Source organism: Hyperoodon ampullatus (assembly GCF_949752795.1).
Source record: "Hyperoodon ampullatus genome assembly, chromosome: 12".
Classification (NCBI taxonomy): Eukaryota; Metazoa; Chordata; class Mammalia; order Artiodactyla; family Ziphiidae; genus Hyperoodon; species Hyperoodon ampullatus.
In genome coordinates this window covers 64174608-64197733 of record NC_136925.1, presented here as the reverse complement: position 1 = coordinate 64197733, position 23126 = coordinate 64174608, and the positions used below count along the sequence as shown (strand labels likewise).

The window sequence follows — 23126 nt, the reverse complement described above, 5'->3', positions numbered from 1 at the left end:
ATAGGAATTGCACTGGATCTATATATCAACTTGTGGAAATCTGCCATTTAAAAAATACTGTCTTTCAAGCCATGAACGTAGCATATCTCATAATTTATTGGAATATTCTTTTTTTCTCAGCAAGGTTTTGTAGCTTTCAGTGTACAGGTATTTCAAGTCTTTTACTAAATTTATTCCTAAATATTTTGTTTTCAATGCCCTTGTGAATGGAATTGTTCTCTTAATTTCAATTTTTGATAGCTTACATCTTGAATATAGGAATTCAATTGATTTTAATATGTTGTTTTTGTATCTGGCAACCTTGCTAAACTCACTATTTTTTTTTTAATTTATTTTTTTGGCTGCGCCACATGGCATGTGGGATCCTAGTTCCCCAGCCAGGGATTGAACCTGCACCCTCTGCATTGGAAGCGCGGAGTCTTAACCACTGGACTGCCAGGGAAGTTCCGAAACTCACTATTAATTCTAGTAACTTTTAAAATAAATTCCTTAGGATTTTCTACATATAAGACCATGTTGTCTATGAAGGAAGACAGTTTTGCTTTTCAAAATTGGTTGCCTTTAATTTTTTGGTACAGTGAGTAAAAGTCATAATGTTGAATAGAACTGGTAAAGATGGAAATCTTTGCCTTGCTCTTAATTATTGGGAAAAAGCATTCAGTCCTTGACCACTGTGTAGTGTTTGATGTAAGATTCTCAAATACTCCCTTTATCCAATTAGGGAACTCCCTTCTATTCCTCATTTCTTGAAAGTTTTTTACTTAAAGTGAGTGACAGATTTTGTAAAATGTTTTCTCTGTGTCTGTTAAGATGACCATAGGGTTTCAATCCTTTATTCTACTAATAAGATACATGACATTAATTGAATTTTGAGCTGTTAAACCAGTCTTACACTGATTCTTTCTTCTGCCATCTCAAATCTTGTTGGTAAGCCCATCTAGTGGATTTTTCATTTGTTATTGTCCTTTTCAACTCTAGAATTTGCATTCTTTCAGTTTCCATTTCTCTACTTAGATTCCCTATTTTTGAGTCATTGTCATCATATTTTCCTTTAATTCTTTGAACCTATTTATGATAGCTGCTTAAAGTCTCTGTCCCCTAATCCAACATCCCAAGCCAGAGCCAGGACCCCATGAACAGAACCCTCTTCCCACCATGTGCACCAGATTTCTTTGGCTAAATACTGTGTAATTTCTACCATGACGTTATCATTGGTAGAGGTCACCAGCTCTTCTAGATCCTGTGTCTGCTTGTCTTCCCACCTCCAAATCTGCATTTTGGATATATATAATCCTGGTTTTAGCTTAATCCAACATCTGGTTCCACTCTAAGTCAGTTTCTATTTATTGTTTTTCCCCCAAGTATACATCACTGTTTCTTATTTCTTTGCATATCTTTTTTTTTTTTTTTTTTTTTTTTTTTGCTGAACATTGGACATTTTAGATAATATATTGTAGCAATGCTGGATTTATTTTTGAGCTTTTATTTATTTATTTATTTGACTAAGTTGCTTGGACTTACACTGTAGAATCTGTCTCTACTCTTCCCATGGCATGAGGCACCAATAATGTCTCTACTAAATTTCTTTATTTTTATTTTTCAGCCTGACTTCCTAGTGCTGTCCCCGTGTCTGCATAGGTTAGCTGTCACTTGATGAAGTAGGCAGAGATTCTGCTCAAATAGCTTGAGCCTTTAAGGCTTCCACCCTCTGCCAACCAATCTGTGTGTGCAGGCTGGGGAGAATAGACAAAGTTCAGCCAGTTCCTAAGTCTCTCTGGTCCTTTACTTTCTGATGGGATCTGTACGGTCTGTCCTATATATGCCCACATTTCAGTCAGCTAGAGATTCATGACGGACTTACCTAGTCCTTCTATGAAATCTCTGGCTTCCAGAGTCCCACGTTACATTTCTTACTGGTTCACCACTGCAGCCTTAGGCTAGCAAAGTTGTAGTATTATTCTATTGCTCATTTCCTAATGAATTCACCACTTTTAGTTGACAGACCAATGGTCTTTTTTCCTATTCTTCAAACCAAGTCTGTCTCTTAGCACAGAAAAGCTGATTTTCCCAGTCAGCCCCACACTGGTCAAATTACTATTCTTGCCAACAGCTTGTGAGTAAGTGATAACTTCCATCTTCAGCAAGAAGGTCACAGACTCCCACTGTTCTTAACCAAAGTTCTGGCAAGAACTATTTTTCACCATAAATGCTACTCAATTTGTTGTCTGCCCTTGGTCAATTGCAAGAGTCGTGAGGTGGCTGCTTTTGACAAGTTTTTTCTTTTCGTATACTTGATTTCTGTGGAGAGGATTCACTAACTTTTTCATGCCACTATAGCCAAAATTCCTCCTGTCCTAAATCTTTCTGAACATTGTTCAGAACTTAATAAGCATAGTTTTCTTTTTTTTTAAATAAGCATAGTTATTTTAAAGTCAGTTGCTGATAACTCCAATATCTGGATTCCTGGTGGGGAGTTAGGGACAGTGTATCTATTTTTATTATTTTATTTCTGTATTCATGACATTCTATTTCCTAATGAGCCAATTATTTTAGATTGAATGCAGACATTCAGCTTCACCCGATGGCCAATTCCCTCATGGCCAATCCAGTCTCAGAGCTCTGCTTACTTCTTTGGGCTTCCCACTGTTACTTAGTTTGGGGCATCTTAGTATTCCTTACTTTTTTGCCAGTGTGTACATGACATTTAAAATAAAATTTTTAACCCCTGTTTAACATTTTTAGTAGATTTCAGAGACAGAGAATCTGTCTGTGTTCCTAGCCCACCATCATGCTAGATAAATATGAAGTCTCTAGTTAGTTTCTTTACCATCTGTCTCTCCGTAGAGAATATGATAATGGTTAAAGGTATAGGCTAGGTATGAGAGTACAGACTATTACAGCTAGATTGCCTGGTTCAAATCCCAGTTCCACCAATCACTAATCACGAATCCTTAGCTAAATTGCTTAACCTCTTCTTGTCACAGATTCCATATCTTATTGGAAAGATTAAAGGTGCAGCACTCACAGAACAGTCCTGCCAGTACACTCAACAAGAGCCAGCAGACTATGGCAATGATGGCAGCACTGCTACCGTGACACACTGACCTGGTCTTGGACATCCTCATCACACAACTCCAGCTGCATGATACGCTCAAAAGGTCGGAAGAGTGCTTCATTAAAGTGAAAATGAGGTGGCTCATTCCAGTCAGTGAGAACCTCTGTCAGTATATCATGGATGAAGGAAACTGCCTTCTGAGACACACGTCTTTCCTTATGGCAGGCAGCCTGCAAAATTCAGAGAGTCAAACACCCTCAGGACTTCAAGCAACTAAGAATCTGGTTTCTGAAGGTCTTCCTAACACACCTTATTGTAGGGAGGTGGAAGCAGCAATTCTGCTAAAGTAAAAGATTTCAAGGGATAAGTATCAATGAACAGCACACTAAATTGCATTTTAAATAATTTAACCAACTGATCAGACACATCTCCAATTTCACTTTGAAGTTTCTGGAAAAATAAGAGTTTCTAATGATTTCTTCTTTTTTCCTGTAACGTGACTGTTTTCTTGGGTGGTATAGAACATGCTTACTAAAGACACCGGCACTTAGTCTGGAAACCACCCATGGTCTCATTGTTAGCCATGCCCCAAACATATGAAGATCAGATGTGACATTTGTCCCTCAGGGATATGGGATGATTGCACCAATACAGCTTTAATTGGCTCACATCTTTGTATCCGTGTCCTTTAGCGGTCCTCTCCCGCACTGACCCTGGGCTTGGATGTGTGACTTGCTTTGAATAATGGAACAATAGCAAATATTATGTAAGTAGAGAATTGAAAAGCAATTCTGATTTGGGATTTGCCCTCTTGCTTTCCTTTGGAATCCTAAGAATGCCATGTGACTGAGCCAGGGCTAGTCTGCTGGAGGAGAGACCACATAGAGAGGACCATCATCTGCCCAGGCTTACCAGTCATGAACCAGCTGGCCCCAGTCTTTGCAGAGGCTGACCACAAGTGAACACGTAAGGCCAGCTGAGATTAGCCAAGCCTGGCCCAGACTAGAAGAGTTGCACAGCTCAGCTCGAATTTCTGACCCAGAGAATCATGAGCTAAATAAACAGTTATTGTTTTAAGTCACTAGGTTTTGGGGGTGGTTTATTATAGTATAATACATAATTGATATACTGTTTCTCCATAACTATTTTTACCCCCTTTCCTTACTAGAATGTTCTCAGGTTAGTAAATTTATTTCCCCAAAATACTTTATTTTATGACATAGCTCTACCAAGTAAGTGCTAAAGGACTATTTGGAATAGTTATCACTGTGAAACAGGGCAACAATTTCCCCATCAACTTAGAAGTAGCCAGTCATCATGTATTGAGATGCTTAGATGGAGTTACCACATAATTTATCATATGGACTGCTTTCTTTTGGAGAGTCAAAGGGGCCCTAGTTAATTTTGTTGGGAAAACCAGGATTTATGGTTCCCCTGCTTAGAAGGCACTGCCCAGAATATGTTTAGCTATTAGAAAAGACAGCCTGGCAGGAACAAAAGACATTGTTATATTCATGTATAAAAATGAAACTCCAGACTTAGGTTGATAGCAGACCATGAAGTATAAGAAAACGGCAGTGTGAGGTGTCTAGGTGAGTCACATAGTTTTAAAGAAAGAGGGTCAGAGTGATACCAGGGCAGTGCTGCCCTTTGTGGCAATTCTTTAGGTGCCATAAGGTATAATCAGAGAACAATGATGCTTACAACCAGGTGATGGGAACCTTACTGCTGTGGCCACAGTGCCCTTTGTCCCATGCTGACTGGAGAGCCCTGTGCTGGCTCTGCTGCAGGAGGCCCCTGGGCTTCCCACTTTCCAGGTGCTCACCTCCACCAGGTGTGGTGCCACAAGACTCCAGCAGCGCATCACGTGGAACAGGGGCCTCGATTTGCTCCTCACGATCCTCAGCATGGCGTCCCCAAGGCGGAACAGGTGGAGGGCACTCTTTCGGTCTTGGGTGGATTTCACTTCTCCTACAGGAAGGTAAGACCATGAAAGTCATCAATCCAAAACTCAGAAATAGTTTGACCTGTTCAAGCATGGAGAGAGGACGAAAATCGAAGAGCCATAATCAGATCAGTGGGATTATTCGGTATGAATTTGCCAAGACAGGACAGGAGCCTGGATTCAAGAAAGAACAGGTGATTCACTTAACAAAGCCAGGGCCCACCTCTCCTGTTCACTGTAGCATCCCTGACATTTACACTTGTCAGGCAAACAGTGCTTGTTGACAAGGAGGAACGATGTCGTGGTTAAGCAGAAGGGCCAGGGAATCGGCTGCCTAGGCCCAAATCCTGGCTCCATCACGTAGTAGCTGGGTTACGATGGACCAGAAGTTTACCTCTCTAATCCACAGTTTCTCATTGTAAAAGTGGGGATAATAGTACCTACTTCTTAAAGTTCCTTCAAGGATGAAATGTGATAATGCTCATAAAGCACTTAGCACAGGGCCTGGCACAGACTACTTGCCCCACACACTTATATTGTTACTGTTGTTATCGTCCCCACCCTTTACAGTCACCATCCACTTGGTCAATGCTTAATGGTACCTCTGAAGCCCTTGCCAAGCAGGTCAGGCCCCTTTGCACCCAATAACATGCGATCTAACCTCTCTCTTGCTTCCGTCCAATCCTTGCCTACTCGGATCTCTTGCTACTTCTCTGCCACTGTCACCTTAGTCTCCTCCACTCTCTTTTTGCCCATGTGTTCCTGCTTCTCCCATACACCTACAAAATACTGATCACGATCAGCCTCTTCCAACCAGAAATGTGCCTTTCTAAGTAGTCTTGCTGTATCAAATAAACTTCAAAATGACAGTAACAAAAATCATTGACATTTACTGACTGTTTACTCTGCATCAGACATGGTGTTGGCCCTTCCTGTCTTTAATCACTTTTATTTTTATTGAGTATAGTTGATATACAATGTGTTAATTTCTGCTGTACAGCAAAGTGATTGAGTTATACACATATATACATTCTTCTTTATATTCTTTTCCATTATGGATTATCATAGGATGTTGAATATAGTTCCCTGTGCTATACAGTAGGACCTTGTTGTTTATCCATTCTATATATAATAGTTTGCATCTGCTAATCCCAAACTCCCACTCCATCCCTCTCCCACCACTTGGCAACCACAAGTCTGTTCTCTATGTCTGTAATCACTTTAATTTTAAAAGCAATCCTTAAGAAGTAAATGTAACTACTGCCATGTACAGATTAGAAAACTGAAGATCAGAAAGGTGAACCAACTTGCCTAAAATGACGCAGCTGGTAAGTAGTGAAGGCAGCATTTTAACTTGGATCTGATTGATTCCAAAGCCAATGCTTCTTCCCCCTAGGTCTGCTGCCTATTCCTGACCCTCACTGCTCATTGTTTTTTGTAAGCTCAGAGTCTGCTGATTTCTCCATGCAGAAGACTTTGAAAGTGGTCCCTGGGCTCAGAGATGCTCTGGCAGTTGGCTGGATCTGGGAGGTTGGCTTTATATAGCTAAGGTTTTAAAGTCTATTAGAAACTCACGGGAAAGGACTATGGTTCTCAAATTAGGATCTGCAGTAAGAATCAAAATTCCTGATGATGGAAGGAACTCAGAGGTTGTGCACTTCAACCTGCCATCAGTGAGATCCTGGCACACGGCTCTGTGACTCTGCCATGGGACAAGGTACGCACTGTCATAGCACAACAACCCTGGCTGCTGATGGACAGCTGCGTTTGTGAGCAACCTGCCACCCACTTGGGTCGCTTGGGTGATTCAGTACAACTCTACCTCCTCTTCCACGTGTTGGCCTCCAAGAGGGTCTTCATCTGGCCTCATCCGTGAAGACAGCAATACTGACCCACTGTTAAAGGGATATGCCATGAGACCAGTTGTTCTGACAGTGGCCTGAGGCTTCTGTCAAGCCTCCCATTTTTCTCTCCCAGGCCCTTCTGAAATTAGAAGCTGCTTCTGCAAGTAGGCCGGACTAAGGTGGGTATGTGCTTTGTGATATGGAGAGGAGTTTCTACCCTCATGTGAAGCTATCTGCATCCTGAGTAGCCACACCGTTTCTACATCACAAGCACAAGATTTAGCGAACATAGTCCAGCTCCAGCGGCAATACCTGCAACAGTGGTGGCAGCAACATTTCCATTCACAAAGAATGATACCCCGCGCAAACCTCCAACCCCCATCTGCCACGATCATGCCTCAACATCAGATGACAAATTTTCACTTGAGCCAAGGTGACTGTGTACGAAGGGAATGGGGGTTCAAGTCTTTAGGCAGGCTGTTGGCATCAGAGATCTGGGCTGTTTCCTGCTAACCTCGTGGCACAGTTTATGCCAGGAAAGAATTACCTGGCATTGCCAGTGAGTAATCAACCGTTTCTGTAACGGAATGGAAAAGCTGGGACTGCGATGCTTTCTTCAGCTGGTAAAGAAAACCTCCCAGAGCCATGAGGTTCAACTTATCTGTAGCATCTTCAAAGAGCCTGGATGAAACAAAAAGACTTGTTACTTGGAAACAATTCAGCAAAGTCTTTATGGCAGAATGATTATGGTAATTTTCTTAGACGTGATTAATGAAAATGTGTAAACACTGTAAAGAAATGTACAGTATTATATCTGTATTATGTATTATAAATGTATATAAATGTATTATGTAATACATTTATATAATGTATTATATAAATGTACTATACATAATACATTATTTATATAATAAATAAATGTATTATAAATAATGTATTATATAATAATGTATTATATCTCTGATTACTGAGTACAAGTCTACTCTAAGATTCTAATCTGAAGGGCACAGACCATATTTAAAAAAATAATCTTTGTAGCCCCATGGCCTACCTCAGCTGAGATGGGCATTCATAAAACATTTGGCAAGACGTTGAAAGATGGCAAAGCATCACTCCCAGAAACTGAAAAACTGGGAATGGAATTCTTACAATTAGCTTCAATTTCATAAGCTCTGTTAAAGAAAAAACTCAGCAAGTTAATCAAGGCTTTTGTTGGGTTACAATTGTCGAGTTTAATGCTGGGCTTGGCTCTGAGGAGGATTCAGAAGCAGAGTAAACTTGATCTGTAAGCCCCCCAGGGGCAGGAACTGACATTCTTACCCCTCTGACTCATACACCCAGAGCCCTGGATGTGGTGAAGCTCAAGTATGTACTGGAATAATGAATATTCCCTAACATAAAGGACTTTGCAGGTTCTTTTTGTTTTCCACTCTGTTGGGCACAGACATTTCTAGAAGGAGTTAGGGGGAAGGAGGTAAGCACAGGTAGCAGGGCTTAGAGGAGTATCAGAGGCTCACTGGAACTTGGAACGTTGGGATCAAACACCAGTTTATGTGGCACATGAAGAATGAGGCGAGCCAGCCTCCCTCTGCTCTGGGGTCATCCTGATGCCTGCCCTCCAAATCCGTGGTGACACCAGAAGAGCAAGCAGCCCTAGCGGGTGCCATGTTCTGGGTAAGGGAGAGTGTCTCCAATAAGAACTGAATAACAAAGCCCTTGTGAATGGATAATACAAGGCACACAAGTTTTAAGATGGGAATCAGTGGATTAATCATTCACAAGTTATCTAAACAAATATATTTTTCTTGTGTTTTGTAATTTCAACACCATTTGGTTTCTGGATCCCATTAATCATTTCTTCTTCCTCTTTCCTAGTAGGAAAAGAGTGGTGAATATTATATCCCATCTGACACCTGTATACCACTTTCCAGCTTCCCAAACACTTTCACAGCCACCTTGTTGGATAGACAGGAAAAAGGGATTATTGTACCAAATTAGTAGATGAAGAAACTGAATCTCAGTGCAACTATTTACAGACCCAACCCTGCAGTTGGTTGGTGTCAAAGCCAGGAATGAACTCGAGTCTTCTGAACCCAGCCAGTGATGCTCCTCCCACATCTCTACGCCCTTGCTGTCCATCCTCCCATGTGAACTTCACTGCGCCTGTGCTGGGTCGTCTGGGGCACAGCCGCCAAGTGTGGAAGAGTGAAGTGGGATGGTCTCCAGGTGAAGGTGACCAAAGCACTTTCCACATCAAGAAGGGCCACCTCAATTCAGAAAAGCAGATAACAGGAAAGAGGGGGCTCATTCTCGTCTAGTTTCATGTGCAGCCACAGGAACAAGTAGCCAAATGATCACAATATATTATCATCTGTACATAGCTCACAAATATTAGTACATTATTGTAATTTTGCACAGGCAGAAAGAAAAACCTTTTTGAAGACAAACTGGGACAAATGTTGACTTTAGCCTTATTATACGAGGGGAACAAATGGTATATATTAGTCTTGCAATAAATTCTTAAATGTTTTAAGATTGCATTTTCTCTAATAAATATGCATTTTTTTTTTTTAAAGGAGGAGGATCACCTAACAGTTGGAATTACTGTTGATTCCTCCCTCTACATCTTAATGTGACTGCTGGGCATCAATTTAGATCACACTCCTGGGTGCAGGATTTTAAAATATCATAAAAATAGCAAATATTTACTATTTGCCAAGCTCTGTCCTAACTACTTCCAGTGAACTAATTAATTTAACCTTATGTCTAGCCTGTGAGAGTTATGATACTTTATGGCCCTATTCTACGGTGAGAAAGCAAGGCCTGTGGAAGTTGCCTGTGGTCACGGAGTAAGTGCAGAGCCTTCGCCCCGGGTTGCCTGACCCCACCCCCGAGCCTCCAGCCTTAGCTTCTAGACAAAAGAGTTCATTGTGAGTGTGCAGCGTGATGGCTGACAGAGACGTACTTGAAAAAAATGACAAGAGGCTTCAATGACTGGCTAACAAATCAAGTTGTCCTGGGGATGATTTTGAGAGCAGAAGAGGAGCATGTGGTGTGGCTAGCGGACAATGGGTGCTCTTTGGGGGACAGCCCCCCGGGGTGTGGCGGGAACAGCGCGCACCTGTCGGCCTGGGTGGAGAGCGTGAGCACGACCTTGGCGGCACTGCTGCCCGTCATGAGGCTGCCCCCACGGAAGTCGGAGGCTCGGCCTCGGCTGCCTTCCCGGACGAGGTCCTGGATGGAGAGGGGCTGGATGACGGGGGCCGCACTCAGGGAGGTCCCCTGCTCCAGGCTCTGCTCTTGGGGTGAGCCCTCGCTCTCCGGGTCCCCGAGGAGTCCGCCTCTGGGGGCCTTCTGAGGCTGGCTGATGGTCAGCGGGGGCCGAGAGGTGCCGTCGCTGAAGTGGGTATGCTCCAACGTGCCCACATACTCGCACACCCTGGAGAGAGTCACACACAGCAGCCGTTGAAAGTTGCAGCTCAGCCGGGCCCGCTCTGGCGACCCCACAGTGAGATACAAAGGAGCTGAGCCAGCCCTACACTCCTCCTGGATTGTTCCCCTTCCTCTGGCGAGAGCCACTTCTCTCCCCCTCTCTCCACCCCCACTTCCCCTCTTCCCACTATACATACTTTTGTTTGAGTTGGACCAGACAGCCTGGAGGTGGGCTAAGGATTCCTTGGTGAAAGTTTGGAAACAGAGCTCTGTTTATCGAGGTACGTCCTGTCCAGCGTACTGGCTTAGGCTGTTGGAGTGAGTTTTCCCAAAGGGTCATCTTCCCTCTCTCTCGTGCTCTAGTCAGGACTCGGGAAACATCTCCTCACTTTGAGATCCCAGAATGAGTGTGCATATGGCGGACTGGCCCTCTGGCCACAGTGGGCCCTCACTCAGGGGTTCCATCCAGCCATGTCCCACTGGGGTCCTGATAGCTCCACGTAACCACTACTGGGGCAGTGGGTGGGGTAGTCACCTAATCACGGTAAACTCAGAGAAGAGTCACAACATATGATACAGCTGCCAGCTTCCAAACTGTTCCCAGTAGGACCTGGGACTAGAGACCCCTCATCCCAGGATAAGTCCAGTTACTAGGAAAGACTATCCTGGATAATCCACTCTGATGTTCCATAATCAGGCCATTTTTTGATTCCATAGAAATTGCTTGGGTGCAATTTAAGTCTTTCTCTCTTTTTGCCTGTGAAAGCAACGGAGAGTAGTGGGTCACCAGCCTCCACATTAAAACCCATTGTGCTCCAGGCCGATTCATGCTGGCCCTTTCACATGTTCCTCTCAAGATGAGTTTTTCAACCCTAGAATGATCTTTGAAAGTCGACCAACGCTCACTCAAGGCTGTACTTGCTTTGAGGATGATAAACAGAACCTAGATCTGGCCAGTGCTCTGGACAAGACCTGGATCCCCGAGCCCTGCTGTGGGCCACCATCCTTCTCCTGACCGCCCTCCACTGCTCGGCCAGAACTGAGCTTGTAGAGGCTGGGGTGTGTGCTGGGGAGATGGGCAAGAAAGCCGCAGCCTCCCTGTGCCTGCTGTGGGTGGACACTGGCCCTCCCTTTGTCCAAGGTCCACCTGACCGCCAGTGCCAGGGAAGGCAGGCTTTTCTTCTTGGTCGTGGGAGGACTGTGGAGCTCTCGCTTTGTTTTTATTTTACAGGTGCTGTGAACTGTGTAACTGATTGGGAGGTTCTTTTTACTTTGATACTACAAAGCTAAGAGGCAAACTTTTGGCTGTCTTTGACACAATGTACTGTTCTATTTTTTCCTTTGTCTAGCTAAATTAAAAGTAGGCAAGCTGTACTTATTATATGTCCATGTAAGCTAACAAAATTCCTTCTGTCAATAAAAAGGACATTAATAAACATACAGCCATGTTATGTTGCTGACACATGACCAGCTTTCAGATCTGCCTAGTATTCACCTAACTTATGTGGTCTTTTACCAGCCTCTAGTTAAGAATCAGTTTTTCTTCCCTGGGATGACATATCTGCCTCTCACAGACAATGTCAATGATAGTTCACGGTTTCCTAAATTCAGTTCTGTCACTCGGTTCTCTGAGACATCCATTCAGTTGGGCCCGTATTCCCTCTTCTCTTTCTAACCTCTCACTTGGGGCTTTTCCAAACTCTGTGAATTACTGTGAACTGTTTACGTGCTGGCAGGTGCGGGGTTCTACCTTTTCCCCACGGCAGGCCCCCTCCCGGCCCTCCCCGCCCCACCGGCAGGCGGTGCCAGGCCTGCGGGAGTGGGGATCCGGTCACACACCTGAACACGTGTGGCCAGCAGTCCGGGTTGTGGCTGCCCATCTCCAGGCCGACACTGAGGATGGCATCCATGCACAGGACGTGGGCTGTGTGCAGCCATACCCCCTGCAGCTTCCCGATCTGCTCCAGTTTCTGCTCCACTTTTAGTTTCACTGCGTCAGAAAGACATTCATTAGAATAACAGTCCAAGTAAGGGAGACAGAAGGGGAGGGAGAAAGGAGGGAAAGGAAAGAATGTGCTTTTGTGCAAAGGGCAAAAGGAAACGGGAGATGTCACTGGATGTCACTGGCAGCGAGCTCTTCAATGGCAGGTCCCCGAGGCTCATCATGCAAACTACCCAGCCCACAGGCCCACAGATGTTGGTGACCTCAGCCCCGGGGTTTCAGAAGTCCATGGATTCTGAGCTGGTAGGTACAGTTCCTCTGGGTCTACCCCTGGGATCTGGGTCAGTCACAGCAGTGAGGATGGGCTTCAAGTGCCAATCCCAGCTAAAGCCATCTGTGCCCAGACCCATCCTCTGCCCTTGTGTACTCATATTGATAACAAGAAAGAAGTCCTGGCCTTCCCAAGTCCTCTCTGAGGTTTATTTAATGTTAGGTGTTCATGATGATGATTATGTAAAACAACATACGTATGTACACACTCAGCACCACGATGACCGCTTTATAACTGAAAATTCCCATATCATTTCACTCCCTGAGTTTACTTTATACTTGTGATCTGCAAATAATACTTTTTAAATTGTAGATAACGAATGACAAAGGATGCAGAAGGTGACTTAAGATGTCAATTACGCAAAATGCCAAGGCAAGGCCAAACGACAGCATCCTCCATGAATTAAGGTGTCCAGTCACTGGAAGATGGGTCTAGTGGGAAAACTGAGCAATGGTCCAGAACCCAGAAACACAGCACACTCACTACAGAGGAAGCTGAACCATGCTCCTACTGTAAAGGGCAAACTGATTTTTAGCAAAGCATCATTTGCCTCACGGATGTGATATTGATTTTATTTTTTATTTGTCTATAATTCAGATACTAGCTCTGGTTTAATAGGTTTTGAAGAACTTGAAATTTAAGTATTTTTATGTAACTTATAGTTGTACATTTTAAGTAAAAGTGTGGTACCCTTTTGCAGTTAACACTGGGGATGTGTAAGAGTTGCTTTGTTTTCACATGATTCTCTCTATTACTCAAGTTTGAGGAACACCAACCTAACCTGTTTTTCTCAGCTAAAAATGTGCTGACTCTTTCTGTGACTACCTATTTTATATACCTGATACACTGTTAGCACAAGTTGGACCAAGCCTCTAATTTTTCCTTGTTTGCTGTCTGCCATTTATCTTCCACTGCTATTAGAAAGGCCATTCTCTTTCCTTATATCTAGATAACCATCCACCTCATTGACTGACTAATTTTAACAAGTTAAAAATCAACCCTTTCCCAAGTTCACAAAGCTCAGGTTTTTCTCTGACAAAAGCAAAGTCTTCCTGAGCCTCCTCTCAGGAATTCCTCCATCGGTTTGATTCCCCCCTTCAGAACCCTGGCCATTCTATCTTTCCCACTGTAGCCTGAGGGGGTCCTCAAATGTGCACCCTGGGAAGCTTCAAAGCCAGTGGCCAGAGGACGCCACAGGTGTGAAGAGCTGAGCCAGGTGGGCCTCTGGCTAGCAGCCAAGTGCACCTGCCTAGTCGCCAGGAGCCAGTATGTCTTTTGTGTCCAGAGGGACCTGTTGTGAGCAGTCTGGAGGGTCGGCCATGTAAAACTGACCCAAGCCTGTGATCCAGCAGGATCACCAGTGGTATACAATACACCGTGTATCACACGTGCAACAGGGACAAGTGTGTCTGCTCGTGTGTGCGGGCACGTGCAGACTGCACATAGGCACCAGGTGGATTCTAGCCCTTCTGCTGTTACCTTGTGCTATGGCATCACCGGGTTCCTGGATTTCCCTTTCCTCTTTCTCTTCCTGGACACAGGAGGCAGCTGCCATCTGGGCGAGAGCTGACGCACAGTTGGCTGCAACTCCTTTAGAGGAAACAAACAATTACCCCTTAACTGAGTCTATTCTCTAAGCACTCACCTGGCAGAAGCACTTCTAAAAGACTTGTTGTCCACTAGGCCGTTCCTAATGTGGTCCTCGGGAACACCCCTTGGGCCACGGGTCAGGGATACCATGTCCGCCCTACCTAGAGCACAGCTCAGCCGCGCTGCTTTCCGCAGCCCATCGAGGCTCATGCAGATGGCATCGCGTTCTTTTTGGTTCTGTTCTTTGATGCCTTCAGCTCCCAGGATGAAGGCCAGCCCTTTGGAGCTCCCCGCCATTCGGCCGGTCAGGGGGGTTGATAAAGTGTCGATCAAGTTCTTCCAGCAGCCAACCAGAATGTAGCGAGCGAACGCCACACCTAGAACGTGAAGGGGTGTGGGTTACCTTCCGGAGATAAAACCACCTGGCAATGAATGGCCTGGGATTCTCTGACCATCACATTAGCATTATCGAGCCATGTGCAATTCTACTACAGGAAATACAATGGGAAGGGTTATATCGGATTGTGTTTCACTTTGTGCTTAAATAATGAATGTTGCATCAGCAGCTGGATGATGCTAGTAACTTCCATCAGGTATCTTTCTGCCAAGATGAAATCTTAATTCACTTATGTCAGTACAGAAAGCTGCCACATAATAATTTAATTGCTGGTAACACATGCGATGGATGTATATTCATAAACTCAAGACCCAAGTCACTACCTGCCACTGTGGAGTCATCAATTCTCCTGCCCTGGGTGAAAGGAGACTCCATAGAAGCTGAGGCCATCAGCTGCCCTCCAATTGCACTGCTCTCTAAGCCATCGATATCTGTCAAGGAAAAAGGGCAAGGTTTTTTTTTTTTTCTTTTTAAAGAACAAAAACAAATGGCTACCACAATATTCATTTTCTTCACAACAAACAGTTATGGGGTCTGTTATGTACCAAGTATGTAGCAACCTTTTATCAGAATATTAAAATTTTTGTTTTATCCATTCAGTACAGTTTTCTTTCATTGCTAGAGCATTCTTCTGTTAGGCTGATGCATTTTTTTATTTGAAAAAATAAAGATAAATGCTGATACCTCTGTTGCTAGAAAATCTATTGATTTAGAATATTTGGATCTTTGCATACTCGCTTTTATTCAAAATTGTGGCATCATTCCCACATTTTATACGGACAGGTTACTCCAACGTGGATCTGTTTTTCAGAGCTTCCTCAAAAGAATTCAGAGGAGGATAAGCCTCTTTGGTCAGATAATCATATAATCTGATTGCAAAGCACAATACCTTACTAATAATACCTTACAATTTTCAAAGTGTTTTCACGTAACATTTTTTTCATTAGATCTTCCCAACAACTCCAAGTACGTAGGCAGGGTAGGTATTATCTTTCCTTATTTCACAGAGGAAGAAATAAGTATTCAAAGTAGGTAAATCGCCCAAGTCATGAGGATGGCAAAGGAAGGAATTAGACTTAGTATTCACGTCTTCTGACACCCATCCAGGCCTCCTTCCATGACACCAAACTTCAGCTCAGTATGGGATTCTAATTCACCCTGTTTAAATTTTTGTTAAAATATACTCTCATCTACAGAATTAGTTCAATGAACCATTCCTTAACATGCTGGTAAGAAGAGACTGGCTTGGGTTGAGAGGGCTGGGCTTCGATTCAGCCTTGCCTCTGAGTTAAGTAGTCTTGTAGCCTTGGGCCAGGTACTCCATTCTCTGGGCCCCAAATTCCTCAGTAAAAAGGAAGTAACCACTGGAGGAGTGACCATGGAGTAGAAGCATATGCATTTGAATGCAACTAACATAGGCAAATGCACCACACAGAGGGGACGGGAGAAGAGGGTAACATAAGCTTATTCCCTGACTTTAGAACTTCACCTTCACCCCAATAGGGTGAGACCTGCATGGTGTTGAAAATTATTTCATTATATCTTTGATTCTTACAGTAACTCCAGGAAGTCTAGAGACTTCTGGTAACACATCTCTTTGAAAGTTGCTCAGAGAATGGATCGTAAAAACTCTCACCTCAGTGAGAAAAAAATTTGTAACTATGAGAGGTGACTGATGTTAACTAAACTTACTGTGCTGGTCTTTTTACACTATATGCATATATCAAATCATTATGTTGTACACCTGGGATTAATATGTCAATTACCTCTCAGTAAAACTGGGTGTGGGAGGGAAGGCAGGGAGAAATCAATAGGACTACTACAGTGGGAACAGGCAGTTTCACTGAAATTAATTTGACTTATGGTCAAATGGTCTAATGACATTTGCCAGAAGTTGCCATGTATCAAAGTTTTGTTTCCTATGTGCTAGGTAAAGGACTGACGAATTCAAGTAACACAAAGCTTATCTAAGTGCTAAAATTCCACAATCTATAGAATACTTTGACATGACATGACATGAGGAACGGCCACAGGTAGAACAGTGTTGATGACCAGGTTACTGCTATTGCTTTTCTTTGCACATAATGAAAAGATGAGATGGACGTTTCCAAGCTCTAGGTTAATTGCTGCTCAAATTCACTTGTCACGTCACACCTGAAATTTGCTACAAAGAATCACAGAGCGTAATTCTATCAAATTCTTATGAAAAGTCTCTGTTTTTCTATCATTAATCTAAAGTTAGATAACTTCCCTATGGATGAAGCAATTGAACTTACTGTTCCATTATAAAAGAGATGGCTGATTAACAGTGATGACTGATGAATATGGCTCCTGTGAATAGCCTGTTATTTGTTCAATTTTTTAAATTTATTTATTTATTTATTTATTTATGGCTGCATTGGGTCTTCATTGTTGCGTGCGGGCTTTTAGTTGCAGCGAGCAGGCTTCTCATTGCAGTGGCTTCTCTTGCTGTGGAGCATGGGCTCTAGGTGCACGGGCTTCAGTAGTTGTGGCTTGTGGGCTCTAGAGCGCAGGCTCAGTAGTTGTGGCACACGGGCTTAGTTGCTCCGCGGCACATGGGATCTTCCCAGACCAGGGCTCGAACCCAGGTCCCCTGCATTGGCAGGCGGATTCTTAACTACTGCACCACCAGGGAAGTCCCTATTTGTTCATTTTTACATCTACTGTGTGACTCCTTGTATTAAGATTCAGGGAAGAAATTCAGAGATTAATTTTGGCAGAAACTATGGTATTGAAATTAAAGCTGGCATGTTTAAGATCTTCACCTAAATTCCAAGGCACTTAGAAGCTCTGGACAGTACCTTTAATTCCAATCTGAAGCCAGTTTGTGCAGAGAGATGGAAATCAAGCATTGCTTATAGGTAGACTGAATAAATGTCTCATAAATGTCTTCATAAATATGCATTCCTATTTTTCAAATGGATGTAAATATTATCATGATTAATAAAATACTAATTGGTCACTTGTCTGGTGATGATGGTCCGCAAGGCTTGGGACCCAGTCTTGCTTCCCCCAATTCCATCCTAGTTCTGGAACCAACACTCCAAATGCCAGACAATGACCAAGACACTGCCTGCTATGGACAGACCTCACTGTATGTCTGACTCGCTGCCTGATTTCTAAATAGTGCCTTCCCCCAAATTCCTCAGTGTTGATCTCCACCTGTCGGTAGTTCACTCTGCCACCTTTATGAGTGGCAACCACAGGCAATATAACATATCCTTTGGGACAACAGATTCTGCCTCCCAGCTGGACTGCCCCAGGTTCCTGCCAGTGTGCCCTGTCCAGTGCAAAGCCGTGTTGAGCTGTGTGAGGACATACACACCACAGAGAGGGCAGGGAATGTTGCCTTATGACCACACCCCATACTTCTCTTCATGTTCTCATATGATATTTCCAATAGTTAAATAGGATTTTAAAAACTCAAGACACTGGGCTTCCCTGGTGGTGCAGTGGTTGAGAGTCCGCCTGCCGATGCAGGGGACACGGGTTCGTGCCCCGGTCTGGGAAGATCCCACATGCCGCAGAGTGGCTGGGCCCGTGAGCCATGGCCACTGAGCTTGCGCGTCCAGAGCCTGTGCTCCGCAACGGGAGAGGCCACAACAGTGAGAGGCCCGCGTACCGCAAAAAAAAAACCAAAACAAAACAAAACTCAAGACACTAAAGAAAAAATGCTGGGCAAGCTATTTTACATTCTTTCTTTTTTTTTTTTGGCCATGCTGCGTGGCTGGTGGGATCTTATTTCCCCGACCAGGGATTGAACCCGGGCCCCCTGCAGTGGAAGTGCAGAGTCCTAACGACGGGCAATTCCCTTGCATTCTTTTTCACTCTGGTACAGCTGGGAAGGGAAGGGAGGACCTCTGATATGGACAAGAAATGGGGATGAAGCCAAGTTTAAAATCAATCATTTTACATTACTGTACTGGCAAATTCTCACAAGCACTGAACGATACAGGGTATCTATGAGCATGTGAGAGTTTCCAGGAATAATTCTGGGCTTTGCGCCCAGACAGTACTTCATATCCCCAGAAGAGGTCTACAGTTTTATCCCAACAGACATAGGTGCTAAATAATTCCTAATCCAATGGGGCACAGTGAGCCTGCAGAGTCCCACGTGGAAAAAGGAAAGAAAGTTCTTATGAGGTGAACTCATGACACTTCCCTGGAACTGTCATCAACTGCCAGGGAGGCTTTGTGGGTGCTGTTTCAAAGTCTGCTTGAAACACTACTGCTTCCCTGAAAGGGGCTTTGAAGCATGGGCCCTCCCCACCCCACCGAGTGCCATGGAGCCGTGCAAGGAGCCACTGACCAGTCAGCATGGTGATGAGGGGAAGGCTGTTGTCCTCGGGGCTGCCCCAGTAGCCGGCTTCTCCGAGCATGTTTCTGTCGAGAACCTGGTGGTAAAGTTCCTCGATCCAGGCCTGGGAGAAGACCATCAGCACCCCGCTGGTCTGGACCTGCTTCATGAACTCCTTCTGCAGAGAAGATCACACGAGAAGGTGACCAAATACGATCCCTTGCAAACAAACAGGCTCTCATATTCCTCTGCCGCCTCTTCACGTCCCAAGTCACTGAGTCACCGTTTATGGGAAAAACACAACCTTGTCGACTGGGGGACAGAGGGTGGCGAGGGAAGCGGAAACGGCAATGGAAACATCCCAGACTTCATGAAGGTCCTTTCATTTACGTAATCTCTTCAAGAAACGCTGTAGAAGGAGTAGGGATACTACAGTTTATACTTTTGCTCTTTGACACGTGGGAGGATTAGAAAATGCACAGACGTGTTTCACAGAGCACCTCCTTCTGACTGTCCCATCAGCAGCAGAGGTGGCATGTGCTCCCTGAAGGACATACGTGTCTCAAGAGACACTTGACTTACACTCATGAAGCCACCACTTACCCTCGGAAACATACAATTTGTCAATCATTTATCAGACAAATGATGGCTGATCCCTTAATGTCACTCCATGGATTTAGGCTCTCGAACTGGTACCAGGGTCCGCCATGGAGGGGTGTGCTCACGCCAGGGAGCCAACCACGGAAGAATCCTCATCACTGTCATCACCTCACAGGAGGTGTTTTGTTATCAACATTAGTGAGCTTAGCTCTGGGTCCGAGTGGCTCTCGGTATATTCTGGAACTCAGTGAAGGGTCTGCATGCCTGCATCTTCTGCAAAGGGGACCATTCTCTGCACATCTCCTGCTGTTACTTAACACGCTGATTACGTTTTTGAATTATGTCTTACACACGTGTGTTTAATGCCACTGGATGAAGTTACTGGGCCACTGGTAGGCAGCCCTTTCCAGGCACACGGGGTTCTTTACTCCTGGAGCTAGGTGGGTAGCTCTGTGGCTCACCGAGCATGCAAATTGCACAACGGTTCCTGGGCATCGCGTCCGCCCACCCTCCACAGCCCTGCAGGCATCACCAATTCCAGATCAGTGTGAGATAGAACACACCAGCCATCCCTCTCGTGGCAGTGACGCTCAGGTGCCAGCCCTGAGGCCACCGCTGGTCCTCGGCGTGGCGGGGCGGAGATGCACACTCACCATGGTCCCTGGCACCAGGGCAGGGCGCTTCCGGTAGTAGTCGCCGTGGGAGAGCTTCAGGTTGAGCAGCAGGGCGCAGTGCGCGGCCGAGTACAGGCTGTCCGCGTTCATCAGCATCTGCAAGCCCAGGCTGCCGTTCCCGTCGAATCCCGGGGAGTGCATCATGCCTGCGGGAGAGAATCCAGAGACCTCAAACACCACGCCTGGCAAGACCCACTTAACGTCTGGCTTACCGCTTACGAAGAGCCACGAACCAATCCCAGGGAAGGAGCACCTCGTCGGGCATTTCTGTAAAGCAACGACAGCCAGCAAGGAATAGCGTTCGGGCAGAGACGCGCCCTGGACTGGTGGGGAAGAGCATGCACTCCGGAGTGAACCTACTTGGGAAAATCTTTTTTGTTACTCACCGGGTGCTTTGGTAAAATCACTTAAAGCCTTCTTTACCTAGAAATAGGCAGAATAATTGATTGCCTCTTGTCTCCTGCTCAAACTCTCCAAATGACTTCCCATCACAATATAAAAAAACCCGACCCCGCCCCTACCCTCCCCTCAGCCACCCCAACCTGTCTGTTGTTCCTTGACCTCACCAAGCCTGGACGTGCCTCAGGGCCTTTGCATTTTTGCCTCTCCCCAGAATGGTCTCCCAAGATCTCTGGATGACTAGCTGCCTCGATTCTTTTTTTGAAATTAATTTATTTTAATTTTGGCCGTGTTGGGTCTTTGTTGCTGTGCGCGGGCTTTCTCTAGTTGTGGCGAGAGGGAGCTACTCTTTGTTGCGGTGCGTGAGCTTCAGTAGTTGTGGCATGCGGGCTCAGTAGTTGTGGCTTGTGGGCTCTAGAGCACAGGCTCAGTAGTTGTGGCGCTGCTCCGCAGCATGTGGGATCTTCCCAGACCAGGGCTTGAACCCAGGTCCCCTGCACTGGCAGGCGGATTCTTAACCACTGCACCACCAGGGAAGCCCTGCCTCGATTCTTTTAGGGCTCTGCCCAGGTGTCAGCTTTTCACAGACATTTCGCTTTAATTCCACCTAAAATAGCATCCCTAGTACCTACAACCATCCTCTGCAATATTCCTCCTCACCATGCATTTTTCTTCATTGCCTTAATGGCATTTATATATATATTTATTTATTGTCTGCCATTACTACTATTATGTAAGACCTACAAGAGAGTGGAACTTTGTTATTTGTTCACTAGAGAACCTCAGTGCCTAGAACAGTGCCTGGTACATAGTAGATCCTTTAAAATTACTTGCTGAATGAATGAATAAGAAAGAATGACGGGCTTCCCTGGTGGCGCAGTGGTTGAGAGTCCGCCTGCCAATGCGGGGGACGCAGGTTTGTGCCCCGGTCCGGGAAGATCCCACATGCTGCAGAGCGGCTGCGCCCGTGAGCCATGGCCGCTGAGCCTGCGCGTCCGGAGCCTGTGCTCCGCAACGGGAGAGGTCACAACAGTGAGAGAGGTCTTTGTACCGCAAAAAAAAAAAAAAAAAATGAATGAATGAAAAAGTTTGCTATGGCAACTAGATGCAATACACATTTAAGATGCTTAGTGCAGTAACTCATAAGTACAAACTTTTCTAAAAGTAATAATGTTCCTCAAAAAGCTGAACACGGAATTACCATGTGACCCAGCAATTTTGAACTCTTAGGAGTGTACCCAGAAGAACTGAAAACTGGAGTTTGAACAGATACTTGTATGCCAGTGTTCACTGCAGCAACTAAAACAAATAATAGTGTAATAATAATAATAATAATAAAAAACCTTTGGGCACTTTAAATGGGTGCATTGCATGGTATGTGAATTATATCTCAATAAAAGCTGTTAATCAATGAGGAAAGTTTCAAAATATATATAAAAGAAGTTATTGGTTTCCCCCCAGCTATTGTTTTGAAACATTCTTTTATATTTCATAGTATGGTTTTCACTTTGAAAGGCTCCTGTGTTTTTCATAAATTAACTGTAAAAACAAAAACCAGTGATACCTCATGCTCTAAAGATGGCCTCATTCAGCCAGAGAGAGTTGATGCCTAGGTCAAACTTTCACAGACAGCTTGGGGTGACAAAAATTACCCAAGCCTGCTTCTCCTCATCTGGTACTATGTCTGCCCCAGTGCTACACTTGTTCCTACAAACACTCTGAGGCTGGATTTAGGGATGTAGGTGAAACAGCCCATCCTGAATATGTGCATGCACATGACGTGCACCTATATACTTTTCAGAGCATGTCTAAAATTATCCTTTAATCAAAAATGTGCCTCTTACATGCAGTGCAAAAATTCTCAAAACTTATCGGTCAAATAAGTGGGAAATACAAATGTCTAACTGGAATGGTTACTCATATATCTGTGAACTTCTTAATGAATATGCTGGTGAGAAGATATGGATCAGAAGAAGCTTTCAAAGCTGAGAAAACTTTAAGACCTCTGCTCTATTTGAGAACAGTGTAAACATTTTTTTAGTGGGAGTAAGTATGTCTATTATCCCAACGAAACCACCAAGGGAGGCAAAGATTAGGCATTCCCTTTGCCTTCTGCATAGAGTTCGGTGAGAACTTTGCAGCTGCCTTACGAGATTCTTTTACTGAGAGTACTTTGGAATCATGGGCTGAGGGGCATTTATAAAAGGAAGGTCGGGTTGAGAGTGGGTTTTTAAATGAAATCCTTGGTCAGGACACAGGCAGTGTGTCTTGGCCCTGATGGTCCATAGGGATACCCCACCCTCTTAAGGTCCTGGTGGGTTGGTTCCAGTTCTCTGGAGTAGATAAAGCACAAGAGCAGTCTCCTTCCACAGTACAAAGAAAGCAGCATGCAGTGTTGCTGGGTATTTAACCACCCTGGATCACAGGTGAAAGGAATATTTGAGTCTATGAACCAGGGGGAAAAAAAAAGAATCTGCAAGTGGCTTTGATCTTAGACATCAGTAATAATTTCTTTTAAAATTTTAAAACCAACTATTTACCTTGGAATATGTTTTGGAACCTAAGCACATGCTCAGATGCTGAAAGTGAAAAAAGCTAA

General features: G+C 44.5%; 1 protein-coding gene across 1 annotated transcript in view; it reads right to left on the bottom strand.

Annotated features, from left to right (window-relative positions):
• Nucleotides 1–23126, bottom strand: part of ARFGEF3 (ARFGEF family member 3) — a gene marked incomplete at its 3' end in the record, with an annotated part of 182707 nt that overhangs the window by 40758 nt on the left and 118823 nt on the right. The window contains exons 13-22 of the mRNA XM_079716480.1: nucleotides 20108–20274; nucleotides 18867–19032; nucleotides 14860–14967; nucleotides 14301–14516; nucleotides 14029–14139; nucleotides 12116–12266; nucleotides 9966–10283; nucleotides 7392–7525; nucleotides 4881–5026; nucleotides 3106–3285 (exon numbers count right to left, since the gene is read on the bottom strand). Of these exons, the coding sequence (XP_079572606.1) occupies nucleotides 3106–3285; nucleotides 4881–5026; nucleotides 7392–7525; nucleotides 9966–10283; nucleotides 12116–12266; nucleotides 14029–14139; nucleotides 14301–14516; nucleotides 14860–14967; nucleotides 18867–19032; nucleotides 20108–20274 (1697 nt within the window). The remainder of the gene's footprint in view (nucleotides 1–3105; nucleotides 3286–4880; nucleotides 5027–7391; nucleotides 7526–9965; nucleotides 10284–12115; nucleotides 12267–14028; nucleotides 14140–14300; nucleotides 14517–14859; nucleotides 14968–18866; nucleotides 19033–20107; nucleotides 20275–23126) is intronic.